General features: G+C 38.9%; 1 protein-coding gene across 1 annotated transcript in view; it reads left to right on the top strand.

Annotated features, from left to right (window-relative positions):
* Positions 1–2,123: 2,123 nt before the first annotated feature.
* PLAAT1 (phospholipase A and acyltransferase 1) overlaps positions 2,124–26,760 on the top strand; it is a 31,086-nt gene continuing 6,449 nt past the window's right edge. Inside the window, 4 exon segments of the mRNA XM_010373007.1 lie at positions 2,124–2,328; positions 2,331–2,434; positions 16,918–17,056; positions 25,049–25,314. Coding sequence (XP_010371309.1) covers positions 2,124–2,328; positions 2,331–2,434; positions 16,918–17,056; positions 25,049–25,314 — 714 coding nt within the window.

Raw genomic sequence — 26,760 nt, 5'->3', positions numbered from 1 at the left:
CAGTCACAAGTTTGCTGTGAGGATCAAATGAGACAACAGAATCAAAGTGCTTTGCTAATTGTAAAATATGTGCAAAACATACAGGGCTGTTTGAGGCCTCTGTCTAATATCACACAATGCCAACTGGTTCTAGTTTCCATGTGTTAAAAGGCAAATTGTGATTTTTGTCACCTTATAGGGCTTTTTCTGGAATGTGAACTTTATTCACTTAACAACGAACAGGACTAAGTCATCTCCATTATGCTTATTTCAATATGTTTCAACTCTTTAGGCAGCAATAGAGAATGCCATCCACACAGGGCTTCATTTATAATGGCCAAAATAATAGGAACTGTTTATTCAATTGCAATTTAACATCTGCTCCAATCACAGCCCCTGAGGTCCTAGATGACAACTCTAGATTCAGACAGCCTTTGCCTATTACTGCCCAAGGCAAAGTCCTCATTCTTTCTAAACGGAAATTTTAATTCTCTGCTGCTCATCCATAGAGTACCACCGATTGATCAACTCTCTCTCCAATCCAGAGAAATGAAGAGAGAACTCAGGACTCTCCTGAACTACAACGCTTTCTATAGTTCTCCTATAAATTCCACTCAGGCATTGAATTGAATTTGTTCTTAACCAAACGTGTACTATCTATACCTGGCAGGAATCTAGACGTAAAATTACAAGATTTATTTCATTTTAATTCTATTATGAAGCATTTAATCACAAATACCCTGAAAATGAAAAGATAATTTATCATTTTACCTTGACTGAGCAACTCTCCTCACTTCACATTCATGAATCCATAACGCAGAGAGGAGACTGGATGATTAAGTGTTTGATTAGAGAAAACAGATTAACCCAGCAAACATAATAAATTTAGCTCATAAGCAGGATAGCTTTATAAATGCTCACAATAACTCTCCTGTATAAAATCATGAACTACTTCCTACAGTGATGACTCAATTGAAATAGTTGAGAAACATAAAGCAAATGCATGTTTATGGCCTTCTCTTTGAGACATTAAAAGGGTATTTAAAGGCATATCTGATTCAGCTTATAACTCTGAGTATATATTAAGGAACATGTAAGAAAAATACTAATGCATAAAAAAGCTATAACCTCTCAAGTGTTCTAGTTTCCACTCTGTCAATAATTACACGTTTTCAATGTCCTTCTGTGTACTGTTTCCAAAGGTGCCAATCCAGACCCAAAGTTTCAGATCACTCAGATTCGTCCTTAACCTTCATAACACAACCCAGTAGCTTTATGAAAAAAGTTGCATATTTAGGTAGTTGCTATCCCATTATGACAAAATACATAAAATTAGCGAGATATTTTAGCCTTCAAATAAGTGGGAAAAAATCCTTTTAGCTGCGATTCCATTTACATCAGAATAAAAATCTAAGTTATTACTAGGTTGAAGCAACGTCCTGTTCTGTGCTCCATAAGTTCATTTAGTCTGCAACGCTTCCTTACTTAGCTGGTTAGTATTCCTGGCCTCTCTTTTTTTAGCAGCGAGAAACAGGATATTCTCCCTGCCCCAGCTTTATTTTTAAACTCACAGCCATATCCTGGAATCTCTGTTGGCTATCTGGCGTGTGTGTGTGTGTGTGTGTGTGTGTGTGTGTGTGTGTGTGTGTGGTATGTGGTGTGTGTCTGCAGTGAGGTTGTTTTAGGGCCAGTCCGTCCTCTGCCACTTTGCTGACTCAAAGACCCAGAGGCTTTCTTGGGGTGCAGGTACCAGGATCCCCTGGGCCTTAAGGGAATTTGTGAGCTAGAAGAGTGCGTGTATTCATGGTGGGTGTATCCGAACATTCCTGGGCTCAACAAAACCGATTCTCTTTATAACCGCAGCGCCTAGCACATCCCCTGGTGCCGTGAAAGTTGGTTGCGGGAACATCCAAGACCAGGGTGCGGGGCCGGGGGCGGCAAAATTGGTTACGCGGCGCTGGCGCGGCGCTTTGACCGTCGGCGCTGGAGCGTGTGCGTTGCGTGCGCGCGCGGGGGCGGCTGCGTCGGGGAGCACGAAAAGGCAGGCCCCCGGCCGTCGGGCGGGCGAAGCGGGGCTCGGGACCAAGCGAGGTCAAGCCGGAGCGACTCTGCCCCGCCTCCTGGGCGGAGCGGGCGGCTCCCGGATGGTTAGAGCCTCGTGCAGGCTCGGCAGCGCCCGGACGCCGGGCCCAGCGCGTCGGCGCCCTGGCGTGCGGGCGTCCCCGAGCCGCGGAGGGGCCGCAGGGACCGTTTCAGCGTGGCGGCGCTGGTGCTGGCGTTGGCCCTGGAGGACGGCCCTGAGTGGTGGCCGGCGCCTGCCACCCGGCTCTCTCCCGGGTACAGATGGAGTCGTCCGCGGCCATGAGCGGCAAGGTCGGCAGCTGCGAGGCCACGGGAGACCCCAGGACACACACAGCTGCCTCCCGGTGCGGGAAGACCCCGGCTTAAGAGTGAGGTGTGCTGGGCGGAGTGGGGAGGACCTCGAGGCGCCCCGGCAACCAACCGTGTTCTAACCAACTGGCAAGTGGGGAAAGTTGACATGATTAGAGAGGAAGGGATCTTATCCAACCTCCTGTATTTCACAGACTGGGGAACTGAGTCCACGGGGCGAGAGACTTGCTGCCCTAGGTTACACAGCTATTAAGTGGCAGAGCTGGGACTAGAAACCCAATCTGTTTAGGGCGTTTTAAACCCACTGTCCTCACTGAAGTGAATACGAATAATAATACAAGTATTATTGTATTAGATGTTGGAAACTTGGATGGTGAGATTCCTTTGGCATTCGGGACTATTCATATGACTCGTGTTGGAAAAAGTCACTCATGTTTTCTGTGGGCTTGGGTTCCTCATTCCTTCATTCAATGAACATTTGCTCCTCAGTTACTTGTGCGAGGCACTGTAACCGGAGACTGAAGGTATAGAGCAAGCTTGTCAGCAGCCGTGTGCGGCCCAGGACAGCTTTGAGTGCGGCCCAACACAGATTTGTAAATGTTCTTAAAACAGTATGAGATGTTTTTTGCGCCTGTTTTTTTTTTTTTTTTTTTTTTCTCATCAGCTACAGTTAGTGTTAGTGTATTTTATGTGTGGCCCAAGACAGTTCTTCCCGTGTGGCTCAGGGAAGCCAAAAGATTGGACGCATGGTATAGAGAAAACCAGGAAGCATCCCTCCATAACGTATGGCCCACAAGAGGCAGTTCCCCAGACACCAGTAGGTGAGGCAGATATGGGAGGGGGATGGGCCATTAGCTACGATGCCTGTGGAAACTGAAGAAAGCAGATTGGAGGAAGACAATCCGACCTGGGGAGTGGAGGAGGGCGCGGGAGGAGGTGGTATCCGACCTGGATTTTTAAAGATTGAGTCATTTGGGGCACTTGGAATGGGCATTCCGGGTAGAAGGTTCAGTATTAACAAAAAGAAAACAAAACTCTGAATGTGAAGAAAAATGGATAGTTTGGTTTGCCTAAAATGTAGGGATTAATAAGGATGCCAGGATTCTAGGGCGGGGGACCAAGATGGGGAGTCAGTGGTGGGAAGCCCTGGAAGATTCCAAGCAGAGCATGACAGTGCTGTGGCAACGGATAATTTGGTCAAGGAGTGGAACCCTCATTTGTAGCGTGAGAGTGTAGGACCAAGGATCTTTGCAGTCCTGAGAGTCTGTGAAATAGCCAATCTGGGAATACAGGGCTTCATGGAAACATCTCTGTAGGATTATGGATGGAAAGTACAGCTGGAATGGGAAAAGGCCCAAACTGAATTAGAAGCCTTGGACTAGAGGTAGCCTGTGATCATCTGCTATTGTGGTTCAGACTTCCAGTAACGTTCTTGGGAGTACTTGTTAAAAAAGTGCTCTTCGTGTTCCTGTAACTTAGGTGGCCTCTTAGGCATGAGCAGACGTTCATTAGCCTGTCCCTATCGGCAGGGAACGTTTCTTTCTTTTGCTGCATCCCCAGGGACCAACATAGAGCTATAAAGACAGCAGCCTGTTTTGCCAGTTGGCCAGTTGAAATGGGAGATTTCTTACACAAAGATTACAGACTTAACCTTCATGCCACTCTTTATTATAAACTATTCATAAACATAATATATATTGTGGTGATCATTTTACAAACTATTCATAAACTGTATATAAACAATTCTTTGCAGATGGACTCTTAAATGAAACTTTTTTACCTTAAAGATTGTAGTAGAGTATTTTATAAACGTGTCTTTAATTGGTTCTGTGTTTTCTCATACTTATGAAGCATTACATTACACAATTTGCCTGAATGAAATTGGTAGATGTGGTCCATGTAAATCAACTTACCCAATCAGACAGGTTATAGATATTTGCCTAAAATCTGAGCCTGGGCACCTTGGAGATATTCTAACCTCACCTGGAAACTCCCCAACAGGAAAGGTGCAGGGATTCTGGAGTGAGGTTCCACTTCACATTACCTTCTGGTTCTGCATGTGAATGCTTAAAAACTTCCTGTGGTGTTATATGAAATATGTATTTGTGTGCTTTTGCAGCTGCTCCATCTAATAGTATTTGAGAAGGGGGAAAAAATGAAATGTTGCCTAGTAGAAATTCCTTTGGTTAATGATGTTAATCAATGGTATAAAAAAGAGCATGAACTCTGGAATAAAAAGGGACACCTGAAATTGAATTCCAGTTGTGTCGCTTACTACCTGTGCAACTTTAGGTCTGGCACTTAACTCATCTGAGTCTCAGTTTCCTCATCTGTAAAATGATCACCACAATAATCAGCTCACAGTTGTTTACAGTCTAACAGAACAACCTGTCGCCACTAGAATCCCACATGTTGGCCTTTTATAGCCACACCCACGTCCCTCCCACTGCCTCCTCCACTTCCTCAACTCATAGCAACCACTGTATGTTCACTATCTTTTTTTTTTTTTTTTGAGACGGAGTCTCACTCTGTCGCCTGGGCTGGAGTGCCGTGGCCGGATCTCAGCTCACTGCAAGCTCCGCCTCCCGGGTTTATGCCATTCTCCTGCCTCAGCCTTCCGAGTAGCTGGGACTACAGGCGCCCGCGACCTCGCCCGGCTAGTTTTTTGTATTTTTTAGTAGAGACGGGGTTTCACGGGGTTAGCCAGGATGGTCTCGATCTCCTGACCTCGTGATCCGCCCGTCTCGGCCTCCCAAAGTGCTGGGATTACAGGCTTGAGCCACCGCGCCCGGCCTGTTCACTATCTTTTTAAATAATTTTATCATTTCAAGAACGTTGTAAAAATGGAATCACATAGTAAATGACCTTTTAGCATTGTGTGTTTTTATTTTTTCCACTGAGTATAATTCTCTAGAGGTACATTCGGTTGTCGCATATGTCAATAGTTTTTTCCTTTATTCCTAAGTAGTGTTCCATGGTAGGCCTGCGTGCGGTTTTTTTTTTAACCACTCTTTGAAGGGTGTTTAATGGAGTATGATGAATAAAGCTGCTATAAGCTTTTGTGTGCAGGTTTTTGGGTAGATATAAGTCTTCATTGTCTTTATTCTCAGGGATAAATGCCTAGAAGTACAATTGATGGATTATATAGTAGTTACAAGCTAAACTTTTAAAGAAGTTGCCAGACTGCTTCCAGAGTAGCTACACCATTTTACATTCCCACCAGCAGTGAATGAATGATCCAGTTAATGACAATGATGACTCTGCATCATCGTCAACATTTGATGTTGTCACTGTTTTTTATTTTAGCTATTCTGATGTGTAATGATATCTTATTTTGTTTTTTTTTTAATTGACAGTGATGTATATTTATGGGGTACAATGTGATCTTTTAATCTATCCATACATTATAGAAATAAACTAATTAATGTATTAGTTCATTTTCTGTTATAACAGATTTATAACAGAATGCCCAAAACTAAGCAATTTATAAAGAAAATTAATGTATTTCTTACAGTCATGGAGGCTGAAAAATCCAAGGTCAAGGTACCACTTCTTGTGAGAGCCTTCTTGTTGGTGGAGACTCTGCAGAGTCCCAAGGTGGTATAGAGTATCGCATGACAAGGGGGCTGAGTGTGCTACCTTGCTAGCTTAGGCCTCTCTTCCTGTAATAAAGCCACTAGCTCCCTTCCCATGATAACCCTTTAATCCATGAATTCCTTAATCCCATAATCCATGAATAGATGAATCCATTCATGAGGACAGAGCTCTCCTGATCCAATCACCTCTTCAAGGCTCGCCCCACTTCTCAATACTACCACATGAGGCATTCAGTTTCAACATGCATTTTGGAGGAGACAAACATTCACACCATAGCAGATATACATCATCTCACCAATTTATTCTTTTTTGTGGTGGTAAGAATGTTAAAAATGTGTTTTAACAGTCTTGAGGTATGCAATACATTATTATGTGTGGTAAACATGCAATGCAATAAATCACTAAAACTTACTTCTTCAGTCTAACTGAAACTTTTTACCCTTTGATCATCCACTTCTTCCCTTTCCTCATTTTTCTCTCTTCCCTCTAGCCTCTGGTAATGACCTCTGTACTCTGTTTCTATGAGGTCAGCGTTTTTAGATTTCACATGTAAGTGAGATCATACTGTATTTCTCTTATGTTTCTGACTTATTTCACTTAGGACAATGTTCCTCAGTTCCATTCATGTTGTTACTAATGACAGAATTTCCTTTTTTTAAAAGACTGTATAGTTGTTTCATTGTGTATATGTACCACATTTTTAATCCGTTTATCCATGAATAGACACTTAGGTTGCCTCTGTATCTTGACTATTATGAACAATGCTAAAATGAACATGGGGGTGCAGCTATCTCTTCGACATATTATCTCCTCAACATAGCTATCTCTTCAGTTCATTTGGATATATACCCAGAAGGAGGATTTCTGGATCATATGATAATTCTACTTTTAGTTTTTTAGGAAACTTCCATACTGTTGTTTCAAAATGGCTAAACTAATTTACATTCCCACCAGCGATGTACAAGGGTTTCCTTTTCTCTGCGTCCTCACCAACACTTGTTATCATTCATCATTTTGGTAATAGCCATTCTAACAAGCATGAGGTGGTATCAAATTGTGGCTTTAATTTGCGTTTCCCTGATGATTAGAGATGTTGAGCATTTTTTTCATCTATATTTTGGCTATTACTGTGTCTCTTCATTTGTAAAAGGTCTGTTCAGATACTTTGCCCAGTTTTTAATTGACTTTTTCTTGCTATTGAGTTATATGAATTCCTTATATATTTTTCATATTAGCCCCTTATCAAATGTGCAGTTTGCAAATGTTTTCTCTAAATTCACGTGCAAGGAGAATCCTAATGTCATCAACAAACAGAGAAATACACTTCTTCCATTCCTGTAAGAATGCCTTTTATTTCTTCCTCTTGCCTAATTGCTCTAGCTAGGACTTCCAGACTATGTTGAATAGCTGTGAGAGTGGGAATCATTGTTGTCTTTCTAATCTTACAGGAAAAGGTTTCAAACTTTTTACCATTGAGCATGATGGTGTCTGTGGGCTTGTCATATATGGCCTTTGTTGTGTTAAGGTACATTCTTTCTATGTCTATTTTTTGAGAGTTTTGTAGTATGGGTGTTGAATTTTGTCAGATGTTTTTTCTGCATCTATTGAGATACTTGTGTGGTTTTTGTCCTTCATTTTGTTAATATGGTATATTTATTTATGTATTTATTTCTTTATTTTTGAGACAGAGTCTCACTCTGTCACCCAGACTGGGGTGCAGTGGTGTGATCTTGACTCACTGCAACCTCCACCCTCACCGAGCTCAAGCTATCCTCTCACGTCAGCCTCTCAAGTAGTTAGGACCACAGGCACATGCCACCATGTTAGCTTTTGGTATTTTTATAGAGATGGGATTTAGCCATGTTGCCTAGGCTGGTCTGGAACTCCTGGGCTCAAGATATCCATCTGCCTCAGCCTCCCAGAGTGCTGGGATCACAAGCGTGAGCCACAGTGCCTGGCCCATATTTATTGATTTATATATGTTCAACCATCCTTGCATCCCAGAGATAAGTCCCACTTGATTATGGTGAGTGATCTTTTAAATTTACTGTTGAATGCAGTTTGCTAGTATTTTGTTAAAGATCTTTGCATTTTTGTTCATAAGGGATATTGGCCTGTAGTTTTCTTGTGGTGTTCTTGTCTGGCTTTGGTGTCAGGGTAATACTGGCCTCATAAAATAAGCTCTGAGGTAGTCCCTCCTTTATAATTTTTTGGAAGAGCTTAAGAAGGATTGGTATTTCTTCTTGAATGTTTAATGGGATTCACCTGTGAAGCCATCAGGTCCTGGGCTTTCCTTTGGTGGGAGATTGTTTACTACAATTCAATCTCCTTATTTATTACTGGTCTACTCAGATTTTTTGTTTCTTCCTGATTTAGTCGGGTTGCATGTTTCTAGGAATTCATCCATTTCTTCTGTATTGTCCAATTTGTTGGTGTATAGCTGTTCATTGTAGTCTTTTATGATCCTTTGTATTTCTGGGATATTGAAAGGAGTTAGCTTGCTTTAGGCAGACAGTAAGTAAAGGATCCCCAGAGAACCTCTGACCCACCCCACAAGTGCTTACACCTGATGTTTTGTGCAGATAAGGGAACTTGCACAGGGGACTTGCCTAAACATGCCCACAGCAGACTAAGGGCCCGCATGCACACTAGAGGAATATGTGGAGCCACCAGAAATTCACGCCTTATACAGATAGGGAACTCAGCCTCATCAGGTTATATATAAAGCCCTTGTATTCAGCTGTGAGGGGGCAATGACCAACCTGCTTTCAGGACCCCTCTCTCTGCTGAGAACTTTCCTTTTGCTTAATAAATTCTAATCCAGTCACTCTTCAGGTGTCTGCGTACCTAATTATTCTGGTCATGAGACAAGAGCCCAGACCTAGCTGAGCTAAGGAGTAAAAAATCCTGCATCAGTATCAGTTGTAATGTCTCCTTTTTCATTTTGGATTTTGTTGGGGTTTTTTCCTTTTTTTTTGTCTCAAGATATTTTTAAATTTTCCTTTTAATTTTTTGTTTGACTCATTGGTTGTTCAGGGGCATGTTATTTAATTTCCACATATTTGTGAGTTTTCCAAGATTCCTCCTGTTATTGATAGGTTTGTGCCATTGTGGTCAGAAGAAATACTTGATAGGATTTCTGTCTTCTTAAATTTGTTGAGATTTGCTTTGTGATCTAACATATGATCTCTCCTGAAGAACACTCCATGTCAATTGAGAAAAATGTATATTCAATTGTTACATGAAATTTTCTGTAAATATTTGTCAGGTCCATTTGGCTTAATGTATAGTTCAAGTTCAATATTTCCTTGTTGATTTTTGGCCTAGATCTATCCAATGTTGAAAGTGGGACGTTATTGTATTACAGTCCATGTCTCTCATCAGATCTATTAATACTTGCTTTATATATTTAAGTGATTTGATATTGGGTGTATATATATTTATAATTGTTATATTTTCTTTATGAATTGACCCCTTCATCATTAGATAATAACTTTTCATATCTTTCTGCAGTTTTTCACTTGCAGTCTATTTTGTCTGATAGAAGTATAGCTACTCCCGCTTTGTGTTGGCTTCCTTTTGTGTGGAGTATCTTTTTTCATCTCTTCATTGTCAGCTATGTGTGTTGTTAAAGGTTAAGAGAGGTGAAGTTAATCTATTGTAGACAGCATATAGTTGGGTCTTTTTTTTAATCCATTGAACCATTCAATATGTTTTGACTGGAGAATTTAATACACTTACATGCAAAGTAATTATTGGTGGGTAAGAACTTACTGTTGCTGTTTTGTTGTTTTCTGGTTAATTTGTAGATCTTTTGTTTTCTGTTTTCCTCTCTTGCTTGCTTCCTTTGCAATTTAATGATTTTTTGCAGTGGTATGCTTTGAATTCTTTATTTTTATCTTTTGTGTATCTACTAAGAATTTTTCCTTTGTGGTTACTAGGAGACTTACATAAAACATCTTATACTAATAACAAGCTATTTTAAGCTTATAATTACTTAACTTTAATCACTTGTACAAACTCTAAACTTTTACTATCCCCTCCAACAATTTGTTTTTGTTGACACTTTTTAAGATAGTTTTTGTCATGTCCATTAGCAAAGTATGGTTGCTATATGTGTTTTGAATAGATTTTCTTCTTTTAACCTTTATATTAGAGATGTAATTTATTTTCATGCTACCATTACAGTATGAGTGTTCAGTATTTGACTATATACTTACTTTTACCAGTAAGTTTTTATTTTTATATATTTCCATGTTGCTACTTAGTGATGTTTTCCTTCAATGTGAAGTACCCCTTTTAGTATTTCTTGTAAGGCAGGTCTAGTTGTGATAAATTCCCTCAGCTTTTGTTTGTCTGAGATAGTGTTTTTTAAAGCTCCCCTTCTTCTCTTCCTTTTTGAAGGACAGGATTGCTGAGTATAGTGTTCTTGGTTGGCAGGGTTTTTTTTTTTTTTCTTTTAGCTCTTTGACCATATCTTATTCCTTTCTACCCTGCAGGGTTTCTGTTGAAAGATCTGATGGGGGTCCACTTTTCTGTAACAAGTTGCTTTTCCCTTAAAGCTTTCCTATCTTCTCTTTGTCTTTAACTTTCCACAATTTGATTATTATGTATCTTGATGTGGTTTGCTTTGGGTTCATCCTATTAGGTGTTTGTCAAGCTTCTGGATTTCTGTTTCCTTCCCCACACTTAGGAAGGTTTTTGCAATTGCAGTAGATTCTCATTTAATGTTCATAGGTTCTTGGAAACTGCAACTTTGAGCAAAATGATTTATAGCAGGTTTTTGAATAACATCATTTTATTCGATGTCATTTCATTATGTTGATAAGAAAAAATTCCTTTCATTATATGTTGTTTTGCTTTAAGTCACAGTTTCCAAGGACCTATCAATGACATTAAATGAGGACTTGCTATATTTCTTTGAATATATTTTCTGTCCCTTTCTCTCTTCCCTTTCTTGTACAACAATAATTCACATATTCTGTTTAATGCTGTCCACTAAGGCTGTTAGACTGTTTCACTCTTTTTCATTCTTTTTTCTTTTCAGTCCTCAAATTAGGATTTACCAATGATCTGTATTCAAGTTTGCTAATTCTTACTTCTGCTTGATTTATTCTACCACTGAACCTCCTTATTGGATTTTTCAGTTCAGTTATATTATTCAGTTTGATGGTTTGTTTGGTACTTTTTAATGTTTTCTGTCTCATTGTTGAAGTTCTCAGTTTTTTCATGCATTGTTTTCCCTACCTTAGTAAGCATTGTTATGACTGCCCTTTTGAATTTCCTGTCAGATAAATCACATATTTACATTTCATTAGAGTCATTTTCCTCCATTCCCTATGTTGTTTTCTGCACATTAGATAAAAGAACCACCTTTCTCGGTCTTGCTAGACTGGTCTTGTGTAGATGTTCCTTTCCAATCAGCCTCATCAAAGATTTTTAGAATCCACTAACTTGTTTTTGCTTGTAAAATCTGCTATTTTTTATTCTTAGTGTCCCCTCCCAACCCAAATTAAAGAGTTTCAAGTTATTGCCTTGAGAGAGGTGGGATAAAAGCCAGTCCCTTGAAATGCAGCTGGAGAGACTGCGGTGTTAGTTGTGTGTTCCAGTTTCTTTTTTCTTTGTAGAGAAGCTTAGAGCAGAATTAAATCTCCCATTCATTCTGCCCTGTACCAAGGAGAATGTCTGAGGCGGATGCCTTTATTCTAGATAGACTGCTCACATTGGAGGAGAGATTGCTGCTGAACATTTTCAAGTTAAAAAGCCACCTTTTTGTTCTTTGTTGTCTAGGAGACGCAAAAGTGAAGAACTCGTGCTAGCTCTCAGACTAGAAGCCTGTCTCTTGGGTGAAGGCTATAAAAGTTAGAGCATTCCATGTGTACAGAAACTACTTCCAGAGAAAGTCTGCAGGTCTAGATTTCTTGCTGGCACAAGTCAGAGTAAAAGGTGTAGGGGAAGTAACCACTCTCCCATTGGAACAAGCAGACGTCTCACACCCTCCTGGCAGGGAGAAACTTCTGGTCTAGAGTTATTACTAAAACAAGCCACAGAAGAAGGTGCAAGGAGTGCCCACTTTCCCTTTCAGACATGAAGCAGCAGCCCCCCTGCTCCCCTCCCCCAGCTCTTTCCAATTGGAGATTAAAGGAGTTTACTTCCAGAGCAAGTCAGGGGAAAAGATGTGGGAGTTCCATCCCTCCCGTTCTTGCTGGCAGAGGTCTCCAGTTTCTTTCAACAGAGAGATCACTAGACTGGATTGTTGCTGGAGCAAGCAGGGGAAAGAAGTGCAACAAGTGCCTATCTCCTGTTCAAGCAAGAAGTCTCAGACCTTTCTTGCAGGGAGAGGCTTCTAGTCTGGAGTTATCACAGAAGCAAGCCAGGGGAAACGATACAGGAATGCCCTTTTTGCTTCTCAGGCATGGAGAGATCCCCCAGCTTCACTTTCACGAGAGATTGCAGAAATTTAGCTCAGGAACAAACCAGGCAAGAAAGCATGTTCTTGCTGGCAGAGACCTCCAACGTCTTTCACTTCAGAAATTGTAGGGCTGGAATTGTCACTAGAACAAACTAATGAAGATGGTGGGAATATTGTCCTTGTTTAGGCTTGAAGAGGTTTATTCTTTATTTGCTGTATAGGCTCCCAGATACTGGCGTATTAGAGACCAGTACCACATTGAACTCCTGGAAAAGAATGTAGCCAAATCCTTTCCAGGGAGGGATTGGAAGCTGGGCTGATCCTGGGCACTACAGCAGCTGACAGAGCTTTCAAGGTTTGAAACCTCCCTTTGTTTTTTGTGCTTGAGGGAAATCCTCCAATGCCTTTTTTCTACTATTTCTCAGACACAGTGATTTAAGAGCCAAACTTTTTGAAAGGGATGGTAAAAGCTGAGCATTAGGTGTATGGTACAAGCCCCTTACTCCTTGGGACCATGCTAGGAGTTGGGATTCCTTTCCTGATTATAAGACTCTGTGCATAGGGTGGGGTTTGTGCATGAGTGTGTCTCCACTTTTCCTACCAGTTTTGATGTGGATATTTTCTTCTTTGTCTAGTGTGTAGGCGTCTTTCAGCTGGATTCTGCCTTTCTTTTGGAGAGAATTGATCTGTGTGTAGGTGTTTCCTTAGTGTGTTTGTGGGAGAAGGGATAGTCAGGGAGCCTCCTATTACACCATTTTGCTGAGGTCCCCTTATTGTGGTTTTAATTTGCATTTTCCTAATGACTAATGGCTTTCTTGACATCTGTGTATTTTCTTTCATGAAATTAGTCTGTTTGCATTACTATAAAGGAATATTTGAGACTGGGTAATTTATAAGGAAATGAGAGTTAATTGACTTACAGCTCCACAGGGTGTACAGGATGCATGGTGCTGGTATCTGCGGCTGGTGAGGGCCTCAGGAAGCTTACAATCATGGTGGAAGGCAATGGGGGACCAAGTGTATTCATGGTGAGAATGGGAGCAAGGGGCGGTGGGAGGTACCACACTCTTTTAAACAACCAAATCTCTTGTGAACTCACTCATCACCAAGGGGTTGGCACTAGCCATTCATGAGGGATCCACTCCCATGATCCAGATGCCTCCCACCAGACCCCACCTCCAACACTGGGGATTACATTTCAGCATGAGATTTGGCAGTAATAAATATCCAAACCATATAACCTACATTCTAATTGTATTGTTTGCTTTTTTATTGTTGAGTTTGGGGAGTCCTTTATATGTTCTAGATACTAGTTCTTTCACAGATACGTGGTTTGCAAATATTTTCGCCCACTCTGTAGTCTGTCTTTTCATCTTAACAGGATCTTTTATAGTACAAAAGTTTTTAATCTTAAGGACAATTTACCAGTTTTTCCTGGTAAGGATCATACTTTTGGTATCAAGTCTGGGAACTCTTTGTCTACCCTAGACCCTAAAAATTTTTCTCCTATGTTTTTCTCTGTATTTTATAGTTTTACATTTAAGTCTGTTATCCATTTTGAAATAATTTTTGTGTGAGGTATGAAATTTAGGTCAAGGTTTGTTTATTTGTTTGTTTGCCTATGGATGTCTAATTGTTTCAGCATCAATTGTCAAAAATCTTTTATATAATAGTGTATGACCTTGACCAGTTAAACTACCTGCCTGGTTTTGTTTTCTTTGTCTAAAAATGAGGAGATTGGACTAGGACTAGATGGGTATCATTTAAGCTGCATTCCTGGAAGTTATGGGGTCTCAGGAATCCTCAACAGGAGCAGCAGTGTGGGCGAGTGGTGAGTAGGGCTCTCATGCTGTCCCTGACTTCATTCAGGGCAGTGCTGCTTTTTAGGCTTTATATTTTTATGCTTCTATTTGATATGTGTTTTGACATGGTACCCACTGCTATAAACAAGTTTGGAGACCATTAGATTAGATAATATCTGAAGTACCTTTCTGTAGTCCATTGCTATGATTCTAAGTGTTCAGTATCATAACTCACTTTTTACCTTGCATATTAGCCTTCAGATTCCTCTGTTAGTTTCTTGAGGGATTACGCTTATGAAATCTTATTTATCTTTATAAATATGATAGACTTTATGAAATCGATTAACTTAACAGTTTATGAATCAATTTGTATGTCAGAAATTGAAAATTTGTTAAATATATTAGAATTTTACAGTTGAATCGTTTATTTCACAGAATTATCATGCCTGGAAGAGAGCATAAGGAACTAAAATCCTACATTAACTGTGTACCAATCTCAATGTCTCTCTTATCATCCACCTGTTTAGCTCTTGCCAATTCACAGAGCATTTGCAACAGTTTTTTACCAGCTCCCAAAGGGTTACTTGCAAAAGCTTTTTACCAGCTCCCTAAGGGTTACTTGCAAACAGCTTTTTGAGATAAACAAAATCAGGCTTAGATGCTCATACTGTTTTCAATATGAGGAAACAGACTCAGTTCCAGTGACCTGCCCAAACTTACAGAACTAACAAATATCAAGTAGAAGACTAAGAGAAGAGCTCACATCATTAATACCTAGTCAAGTTATTTTCCTTCTATATTTTATATATTAGGGTTTCAGTGGGTATTTTCCAAAAGTTGGTATTTGCTACTTTAGCTTTTTATCTGTCAAGTGAGATGATAACGTAACACACTCCAATAGTTGTGTATTTTTTCTTTTTTTGCAGTTAGATAGGGTTGAGATAGTGCATTTGAAAAAATATTGCCCTAGAAAGTGCTCCCCATTCAAATGGTGGTTATTATTATATACTCTGGCTGCATCTTGGAATCATAGCAGGCAGCTTTGTGTGTTTGCTGATTCCTATTCACGGGAAATGTGTTTGTTTATATCACAGTGTATTATCTATTTTTCCTTGTAATATCCATGTGGCCAAATTACGAACTGCCATATTAATAAGATGCAAACATATTTGAGAGGGTGGTTAGACTTAATGGTTTTCATAAAGTTGTTTTAATAGTTATTTTTCAACAGATGCACAGCTTACATTTGGCCACGTCTCTGTGACAGTGTGATGACTGAACTTTTCAACAGATGGCATACAAATACTTGGGAAAACACCCTTCTAATATTAATTGTTATAAAAAAGACTTTTAGAGTGCCAGAAAAATGATAGCCTGTGTTCCCAAGTCCTTAGTCTCCGCTATTATAATTATAATTTAGATGATTTGGAAGTTTCTATTTCTGGCACTTGGATTTGTTTTGTAAATGAGCATATATATCTGCATTAGAGTGAAATGATGAGGAACATGCTGTTGTCAATTAGAGATTCAACATAGATATAGCATTTAAATCCTTTGTTTGTTGATAGATGTACATAATCTCCTCCTGCTGAGTCATTCTACTTCTATTCCATACATAGAAAATAGAACCTTTCATAAGAATCAGCTGTGAGATACTTATGTGTTCTTTCTAAAAAGTATTGACTTAAAAAAAAATTACCAAACTTAGAATTTGAAACATGTTCATCAATGTGATGAACTCCCCAGCTTTCCAAGTTGTCCTGCGTCTGCTGTTGATCACCTAGCATGGCTTCTGGAATCAGTAAGTGAGGAATCTGACAATAAGCGGGGCAGGAAGGAGAGTCATGAAAATCTGTGGTGGCATTTATGATTGTTACAATGACAAAGGGCATTGACTGATATTTAGTGGGTGCAAGCCAGAGTACCTATACACGCTACACTACACAGTATAGTTTTAAACAAGAAAGAAATATTCCATGTCCTACATTAATTTGAACATCTGACTGGACATCCATCTGAGCCTGGAATCCAACTCTGCTTAAATGAAGTGACAGAGTAGGTTTTGTAATACATGGTATTTTTGCAGAGTTTTGTAATACATGCTGTTTTTGCAGAGTTTTAGTACCCTCAGAATGTTGAATGTTAGCATTCACCCATACCTCTGCTTCTTGATATTACTATACTGCTGAATAAAAGGTTGAAAGACTTCTGATCTGATTTTATTGCTCCTGAATTCTGACTTTTTCATGCTAAATAAGTGTAAGCATATAAACCCTTTTTTATATCCTTAAGTATAGTCATAGACTGAACATTTACTTAGTAAACAGATATTATAAATTTACTTTCCGATTTCCCCTTTTTATCCTAAATAGACCATATTTTAATATTTAATCCTTGATGTTTTTAAAATCTGTGTAAGTTATATTATCCATGGATTTCTAGATTTAAAGAGAAAATTACAGAATGCTTGTTGTTGTAAAGGGGCTCTGAAATTGATTGGGATGAGAAGCATTACTATAGAAAATTAAGTAAAACAAGACAAATTTTTCTCCCCTTGTGCACAGATAATTCAGTGTTAGAATCATTCAAAGAAAAGGACAGGGTCGTGATTCTAAGTCTTTAATATGGAATGCAGTCTCAATAAATTCTGTATCATTCTGCTTTTATGGATGTCTTAAACCGATTTTCTTTTGGCAAGTTGTATTAGCTAGTTCTTCTTTGTGTTTGTCATTGCAGATGGCGTTTAATGATTGCTTCAGTTTGAACTACCCTGGCAACCCCTGCCCAGGGGACTTGATCGAAGTGTTCCGTCCTGGCTATCAGCACTGGGCCCTGTACTTGGGTGATGGTTATGTTATCAACATAGCGCCTGTAGGTGAGGTTTATTTCCAGTGGCTCCTGGGAGCAGATTCTTCGTGTTCTTGTCACAGGAAGGAATCATGGGTGAAATAATAAACACAACAAAATAGAAATAAAATATAGAAAGCAGATAAATCCAACTAATCTAGGTTTAGAGAAGGATATTCTGAAACCAAAGCAGCATTGAAGAAATCACAAAGGCCAGTTCACATTAAATTTTAAAGCCTCTGGATTTAAAAAATTACAATTAAAAAGTAAATAACCAGCTGGGAAAAATATTTGCCACAAACCTGGCAAGGTTCAGTATCTTTACATATCACACAAATAAGTTATTTCAATTCATTCAACACCTATTTATAGATCACCTAGTATGTTCTGAATGCTATTCTAAGTGCTGGGGGTATACAGACATCTCCCTGCAGGGCGGAGTTTACATTTTAGTAAGCAGGGACAGACCATGAGCAAGTTACACAAATGTTAAAATGGTGATAAGTGATACAGAAGAAATAAGGTAGGATGAGAAGTGCTGAGGACAGAAGGTGGTGGGTGGAGATGCTGTGATTTTAAATGAAGTGGTCAGGAAAATTTCTTAAGAAAGTGACATGTGAGGAAAAACATAAAAGAGGTAAAGAAACTGGTCAGATGCTATCTGTAGAAATAGTATCCGAGGTCAAGGGGACAGCAGATAGTAAAACCTCAACAAACAAATGGATAAAGAATTAGGAACAGTTTGTAAAAGAAGAGAAGCAAAAGCTAATACACTTTTTGAAAAAAATTCAACTTTCTGGCCTAGGAATTGTAAAATAAACCAATAAAATATTTCATGCCTATCTCATTAGCAAAGGTTAAAAAGTGATAACAAGCAGTGTTGATAAGAATATAGTGAAATGAACATAAAGGTATTGTTGATGGTAATATAAATTGATAAGGACTAGGACCTTAGACAGGTTCGTATTCTCTGACCCTGTAATTGTACTTCTAGGAATCTATTCTGGGGAAGTATTTAGAGATGTAGACAAGCATTTCTGTATAAGGATATTCACTTCTGTGTCATTTATAATGGTTAAAGTAGACAATGGCATATGTTCGATAGGGGAATGATTAAATGAATTAAGATTTAGCTACATAATATTAGTTATCTAATATTCTTTACTGAGGAATCTTCATTGCTTCACGGAGGGAAACTGCAGAAAGAGCAGAGGTGGTGCTGGCCTCAGAGATGCCTACATCTAGGGGTTTAACCACTATTTAGACTCTCCATCACACATCTGCATTTTTTTCTATATGCTCTCTTCATTTTCCCAGACTATGTCTCTTTAAAAAACTAAACTGATGACCATAAGCAGCTTTAGGTTCTGACTTTTAGATTCTTTTGATCCAACACGAAAGAGCTAACTGTAACTACCTGTTACAGTTAAAGAATCATGGAGACAGACTCCAGTCGCTCTGGTGTGAGCCCCATGTTCATTGCCAGACTGTCGCTGTGCCCAAGAGAATGGAATACTGTGATTGGCTCAGACAGTTGTTTCCAGGAATAAATAGGCAATGGTGGGATTTGGTGCTGGATAAATATAAATAACAGCATCTGTAACAGCCATTAAAAGTCTTATATCTAGACATGTTTTATTGCAGGGAAGATGGTCTTAATATGATATTTATTTGAAAAAGATTAACCACATGCTCAGTCATAAAGCAAGTCTCAATAAATTCAAAAGAACTGAAATCACACCAAGCACACTCTTGAACCACAGTGCAAAAAAACAGAAATGAATACAAAGAAGATTTCTCAAAACTACACAAAAACATGGAAATTAAACAGCTTGGTCCTCAGTATCAATGTGTGATGCTTAATATCTAGTGTCAACATGATTGGATTGAAGGATGCAAAGTATTGTTCCTGGGTGTGTCTGTGAGGGTGTTGCCAAAGGAGATGAATATTTGAGTCAGTGGACTGGGAGAGGCAGACCCACCCTCAGTCTGGGTGGGCACCGTCTAATCAGCTGCCAGTGAGGCTAGGATAAAAGCAGGCAGAGGACTGGGGAAGAATTACACTGGCTGAGCCTTCTGGCCTCCATCTTTCTCCCGTGCTCGATGCTTCCTGCCCTTGAACATCTGACTCCAAGTTCTTCAGCTTTTGGACACTTGGACCTACACCAGTGGTTTGCCTGGGGCTCTCGGGCCTTTGGCCACAGACTAAAGGCTTCACTATTGGCTTATCTACTTTTGAGATTTTCGGACTTGGACTGGCTTCCTTGCTCCACCCCTTGCAGACGGCCTGTTGTGGGACTTCACCTGTGATCGTGTGAGTCAGTACTCGTTAATAAACTTCCTTTCATGTATACATCTGTCCTATTCGTCCTGCCCCTCTAGAGAACCCTGAAGAATACAGGTGGAAAATGAAATGAGGGCAGAAATCAAAAAGTTCTTTGAAATTAATGAGTATAGAGACACAACTTACCAAAACCTTCGGGATGCACCAAAATCAGTGTTAAGAGGAAAGTTTATAGCACTAAACACAGTCATTAAGAAGTTAGAAGGAACTCAGATTAACAACCTAATATTGCACATAGTGGAACTAGGGAAAAACGAACAAACAAACAAAAAAAAAAAAAACAAAAAAAAAAAAAACAGACCAACCCCAAGGTAGCAGGACAAAATAAATCTAAAATTGGAGAAAAACTGAAAGAAATAGAGATACAAAAATCCATACAAAATTAATGAAACAAAGAATTTGTTTTTTGAAAGGATAAGCAAGATTGATAGACTGCTATCTAGATTAACAAAGGAAAAAAGATCCAAAGAAGTGCAATCAGAAATGACAAAGATGACATTATAACCAGTCCTTCAGAAATACAAAAGGTCCATAGAGACTATTATGAACATCTCTATATACATAAGTTAGAAAATTTAGAGGAAATGGACAAATTCTGAAACACACAACTTTTCAACGTTGAGCCAGGAAAAAAGTTCCAAAATTGAATAAGTAACAATAACAAATAAAAAACTACCAACCAAAAAAAGCCCTGGAGCAGATGGATTCACAGCCAAATTCCAGGAGGTATACAAAGAACTGGTACCAATCCTGCTGAAACTACTCCAAAAACTCAAGGAGGAAGGACTCCTTCCTGACTCATCTATGAAACTAGCATCATCCTGAAACCAAAATTGGGAGAGATACACAAAAAAAGAAAACTTCAGGCCAATATTCCTGATGAACATAGATGCAAAAATCCTTGGCAAAAGACTAGCAAACCAAATGTGGCAGCACAACAAAAAGTTAATTCATAATCAAGTAGGGTTTATTCCTGAGATAGAAGATTGGTTCAGCATATACAAATCAATAAATATGATTCACCACATAAAACGAGTGAAAACCAAAAACCATATGATCATCTCAATAGATGCAGAAAAGCCTTTGATTAAATACAACATCCCTTCATGATAAAAACCCTGAACAGAATTGGCATTGAAGGAACATACCTCAAAATAATGAATCATTTATGAGACACCCACAGCAAACATCATACTGAATGGGCCATTCCCCTTTAGAACTGAAGCAAAACAAGGGGGTTCACTCTTACTACTCCTGTTCAACATGATTGAAAGTGCTAGCCAGAGCAGTGGGGCAAAAGGAAGAAAAGGCATCCAAATGGGCTCTGACTACTCCTGTTCAACATGGTATTGAAAGTGCTAGCCAGAGCAGTGGGGCAAAAGAAAGAAAAGGCATCCAAATGGGCTCTGACTACTCCTGTTCAACATGGTATTGAAAGTGCTAGCCAGAGCAGTGGGGCAAAAGAAAGAAAAGGCATCCAAATAGGAAAAAAATAAGTCAAATTACCTCTTTTTGTTGAATATTTGATTCTGCACCTAGAAAGCCCTAAAGACTCCACCAGAAGCCTCCTGGAACTGATAAACAACTTCAGTAAAGTTTCAGGATACAAAATCAGTGTACAAAAATCAGTAGCATTTTTATACACCAATAACATTCTAGCTGAGAGCCAAATTAAAAACACAATTCCATTTACAGTAGCCACAAATAAATAAAATACCTAGGAATACATCTAACCAAGAAGGTGAAAGATCTCTACAAGGAGAACTACAAAACACTGCTAAAAGAAATCAGAGATGAGACAAATAAATGGAAAAACATTCCATGCTCACGGATTGGAAGAAATAATTTTAAAATGTTCATATTGCCCAAAGCAGTCTACGGATTCAATGCTATTTCTATCAAACTACCAATGCCATTCTTCACAGAATTCGAAAAAATATTCTAAAATTTATATGGAACCAAAAAAGAGCCCAAATAGCAAAAACTAAAAAAAGCTGGAGGCACATTACCCAACTGCAAACTCTACTGGAAGGCTATAGTAACCAAAACATCATGGTACTGGTACAAAAACAGACACACAGACCAAGGGAACAGAATAGAGAACCCAGGAATAAAGCCAAGCACCTAAAACCATCTGATGATCTTTGACGAACTCAACAAAAATAAGCAATGGGGAAAGGTCTTCCTATTCAATAAATGGTGCTGGAATAACTGGCTAGCCATATGCGGAAGAAAAAAACTGGACCCCTACCTTTTACTATGTGCAGAAATTTACTCAAGATGGACTAAAAGTTTAAATGAAAAACTCCAACATGGCACATGTATACATATGTAACAAACCTGCACGTTGTGCACATGTACCCTAGAACTTAAAGTATAATAATAATTAAAAAAAAAAGAACTATAGAAGTCCCAGAAGAAAACCTAGCAAACACACTTCTTGACAGTCAGCTTTGGCAAATAATTTAAGTCTCCAAAATGAATTGCAACAAAAAGAAACATTGACAAGTGGGACCTAAGTAAACAAAAGAGCTTCTGCACAGCGAAAGAAATTGTCAACAGAATAAATGGTCTACAAAATGGGAGAAAATATTCATAAATTGTGCATCTGACAAAAGTCTAGTATCCAGAATTTACAAGGAATTTAATCAACATGTAAAAAATAATCTAATTAAAAAATGGCCAAAGACAGGAACAGACACTTCTGAAAAGAGGACATTTAGGCAACCAACAGACCTGTGAAACAATGCTCATCATCACTAATCATCACAGAAATGCAAATCAAAACCACAGTGAGATACCATCTCATGTCAGTCAGAATGGTGATTATTAAAAAGTCAAAAAATAACAGATGCTGGTGATGCTGCAGAGAAAAGGGAATGTTTACACACTGTTGGTGGGAATGTAAATTAGTTCAGCCACTGTGGAAAGCAGATTGGAGATTTATCAAAGAGCTTAAAAGAGAACTACCATTTGATCCAGCAGTCGTATTACTGGGTATATACCCAAAGGAAAATAAATTATTCTACCAAAAAGATACATGTACTTGTATGTTCATCACAGCATTATTCACATAGGAAGGACAGAAGGACAGAATCAGTCTAGATGCCTATCAGTAGTGAATTGGGTAAAGAAAAGGTGACACACACACACACACACACACACACACACACACACACACACCATAGAATACTATACAGCCATGAAAAGGAATGTCCTTTGGAGCAACATGGGTGGAGGAGCTGGAGGCCATTATCCTAACGAAATTGATGCAGGAACAAAAAGCCAAATACCTTATGTTCTCACTTACAAGTGAGAACTGAACATTGAGTACACATGGAGATAGAGATGGGAACAATAGGCACTGGGACTATTGGAGGAGGGAGGAAGGTGTGGGCTGAAAAACTACGTATTGGGTACTATGCTCACTACTTGGATGATGGGATCATCCATATGCCAAACCTCAGCATCACAAAATGTACCCATATAACAAACCTGCACATGTAACCTCGGAATCCGAAATAAAAGTTGAAAAAATGTAATATGTCACATACCCAGTTTGCTAAAAAAATATGTACACACGGGAGTGCAGACATGTATATGCACCTATGCATATGTTAGTAAATGTCCTAATAGAAGTATATCAAAATAACACTAGCAGTTACTTCTGGGTGGTGGGATAATGGGTGATAACCTGTGTACATTTATATGTTTTGTTTTTCTGTATTTTATAAATGTTTAAAAATGAGCACAAATTATTAATAAAAAGCGTATGCAGACCCGACATGGTGGCTCACGCCTGTAATCCAGTACTTTGGTAGGACAAGAAGGACAGATCAGTTGAGGTCAGGAGTTCAAGACCAGCCTGGCCAACATGGTGAAACCCTGTCTCTACAAAAAATACAAAAATTAGCCAGGTGTGGTGGCAGGCGCCTGCAGTTCTAGCTACTCAGGAGGCTGAGGCAGGAGTATCACTTGAGCCCAGGAGGTGGAGGTTGCAGTGAGCTGAGATTGTTCCACTACACTCCAGCCTGGGCAACAAAGCAAGACTCCATATCAAAAAAAAAAAAAAAGTGTATGCAGATAACAGATAAATAACCTGGAGTATTTTCCTCAAGTTACCTTAAGTATTTATAGACCTAAGTTTTATTATCTTGGGAACTTCTGATACTTTTTAATGAAGTGGTTTTTTACAACATTTTAAAGTATTTGCCTTTTGTTTTAGAATATTATAAGTGAAAATGACAAATGAAATGATATTTATGATTCAGAGCTTCCAAAGTCTAGTGGTTAATACTAAGCAACCCTCTACATCTACATTATCTCTGCAGTTTTCATACCTGGAAAATAATATGAGATATTCATGCTGTTTTCTTATTTTCATGCCTTAAATTCCATGTTGTGGTTTGAGCGTTCAGCTGTGGTCCTGTAGATGGATACTCAGTTCTATTGTTAACTACCGTGGTACATTTTCCTAGCCAGTTCACCTCTCCAAATTTTAATTTTCTAATTTTTGCATGTGGTTATTAAAAATATGTTTAGTAATTCTAACTGGGATGTATGTGCTCTGAGGACTTGTAATGTGTGAGAACTTTCAATGTGTAAGATGTTCACTGGAACATCTCACATTCTGTGAGAAGGAGGACAGACAGAAGGCTAGTGGAAAAAAAGTTTTGCTTTTAGTCATTACTAAAAGAGAAAGTTTCTAAACACTAGTTATGAGGAGACTCTTTCTCTCATGATTGACCTGAACATGGCCAAACAGCAGTTGTGGGCAGTTTGACAAGGACCGGAGCCTGGCTTTAGACCTCTACCCTGAGGAATCATCTCTCCAACCTGTAGTACTGACACTGTCAGGCCAAAGATACAGTAGCTCCTGGTGGACTAGCAAATGCTTATGAGCAGAGGCAGCCAAGGTGGAGTGGTGGGGCATGGGGCATTGTCCTAAGTGGGTAGGTCACTGCCTGGGGCCGTGTCTGGTAGACAGTGCCTACCAAGTTAGCTTCAGGCTCAGGAGTTAGGGGGCTGTTTTTTGTTTGTTTGTTTGTTTTGTTTTGTTTTGTTTTGTTTTTGGCCAAAGGAACTGGCAGGAAAAAAGCAGGACCCCAGCCTGACTTCAGCCATCCTCTCACAGGACTGAGGTACCATGCAGGTTTCGGAATAGGAAATTGGACCCCAAATTGATGCTTAGTTGAAAAACAAGTTTCAGATGCTTAGGGAGCTTAGACACTAGGATGTGCCTGCTAATAACAATGCACTCTACAAGATTAATTTGAAAGGGTTCAGATGCTGAGCAAAAAACTGCTTTATAGAAAAAGTGGACAATAATCTTATCTGTATCTATGTTAGACACACATATCAACATCTCTAATAACACCAGTTTACAGAGAATTTATTTCCCAAGGATAAGTAGAGTGTTCTCACCTAATTTGTTCTATGGGAACATCATACATTTTCAAAAAGTTTTTCTTATATTCTCACTCATACAATAGTAAGTGTTATTGCTAAGTTACAGAATAACTGCTTAAGGCTGATGAGATTAAGTGGCTTTGCTTTAATAATAAGTTAGGAACAGGGCTAGGTTTAGACATGCCAGCATTTCCAAAGTCTTTAGATGGCATTAGAGTTCACTGGACTGGGTGGCTATACTGTACTAATCAGAATTCTCCTTTATAGATGGCATTCCTGTGTCCTTTACAAGCGCCAAGTCTGTATTCAGCAGTAAGGCCCTGGTGAAAATGCAGCTCTTGAAGGATGTTGTGGGAAATGACACATACAGGATAAACAATAAATACGATGAAACGTACCTCCCTCTCCCCGTGGAAGAAATTATAAAGCGGTCAGAGTTTGTAATTGGACAGGAAGTGGCCTATAACTTACTTGTTAACAACTGTGAACATTTTGTGACATTGCTTCGCTATGGAGAAGGAGTTTCACAGCAGGTGAGTTTTCTTTAGGAGATATTCTTACATTGAAAAAAGAATAACTGTTGGCTATGATAAGGTTCCCAGGCCTCAAACCAAATGAAAAGAACCAGAAAGTATGAGAATACCGAAGAACAGAGAATGGACTTGCAAGGTCCTGCAACAAGTTAATAATCAAACTGAGACTAAAACATGGATATTATGAATTTTGAGCTAGAAGGGACTTGAAGTAGAATCAAGACCATAGCATTCTGTCTTACTGCCTTTAGTCTTTTTTTCCTGTTACTTCACCATACAGCAGTCTCAAATCATATACTGAAAAGAATACGCTGGAAAGGATGTTGAGTTTTTTGAGTGGGAGTTTACCAATATCACAGATGGTTGTTCTTAAATTTTTTTTCATTGGTGGACAGAGGCTAACTAATGACGTGTCTTAGTGGGCTTGTGAATGTTGTCTCTTTCCTTGCAATTGCTAATTTCAATGAAATTTTGTCCCTTTAAGTAGATCGTTTGATTCACTGAGCTTTGGGATGACTTTTGATAGACTAATTGACTTTATTTTTAAAGTACTTTACAATTTTGTCAATTACTGCCATTGTTTAGTAGTGTGACAGATTTCTAGCTAACAGCATGTTTGTCTTTCCCTACGTGTTGTCCCACCAGTTCAGTAAACTAAAAATGAATATTAAGGTGATACAAGAGAATGGATATATAAAACTATTAGCAAAAGAAAGTCCTCTTCATCCAAAATACATATAAAGTGTTCATTTAAAATATTAAAATATGAAAAATAATTTAATAGATTAAACTCCAGTGAGTTACTTATGAAACTTTTTAAAAGGTGACTAAACATTTGAAAGATAATACCATAATATTTTAATAATTCAAATTTATCGAAGACTTCCAGTATTTTGAAATGGTGGATCAGTTATACATTTCTATCCTGAGTAAGAAATGAGGTTATAATTCTTCTCACAAAAGCTTGGGAAAATGGCATGTATAAGAAGGCTAGCAAAGCCTCATGTTATCTAAACCCTGCACCTCTTGAGCCTAATTTTTCAAAATCCTACGTACCCTTCCCTATACCCAAGATTCAAATTGACTGTGGTTTTGATTTTCATTTTTCTGATGGCTAATGACGTTGAGCATCAATTTATGTGCTTATTGGCCATTTGTATATCACCTTTGGAGAAATGCCTATTAAGGTTATTTGCCCTTTGTTTGTTTGTTGTTTTTGTTTGTTTGTTTTGAGATGGAGGCTTGCTCTGTTTCCCAGGCTGGAGTGCAGTGGCGCCATCTCAGCTCACTGCAACCTCTGCCTCATGGGTTCAAGCTATTTTCCTGCCTCAACCTCCTGAGTAGCTGGGATTATAGGCATCTGCCACCATGCCCAGCTAATTTTTTGTCTTTTTAGTAGAGACCATGTTGACCAGGCTGGTCTCATGTTGGCCAGGCTGTTCTGAA

The sequence above is a fragment of the Rhinopithecus roxellana genome, chromosome 1, assembly GCF_007565055.1.
Source record: "Rhinopithecus roxellana isolate Shanxi Qingling chromosome 1, ASM756505v1, whole genome shotgun sequence".
NCBI lineage: Eukaryota > Metazoa > Chordata > Mammalia > Primates > Cercopithecidae > Rhinopithecus > Rhinopithecus roxellana.
This window is presented reverse-complemented; position numbering and strand designations above follow the sequence as displayed.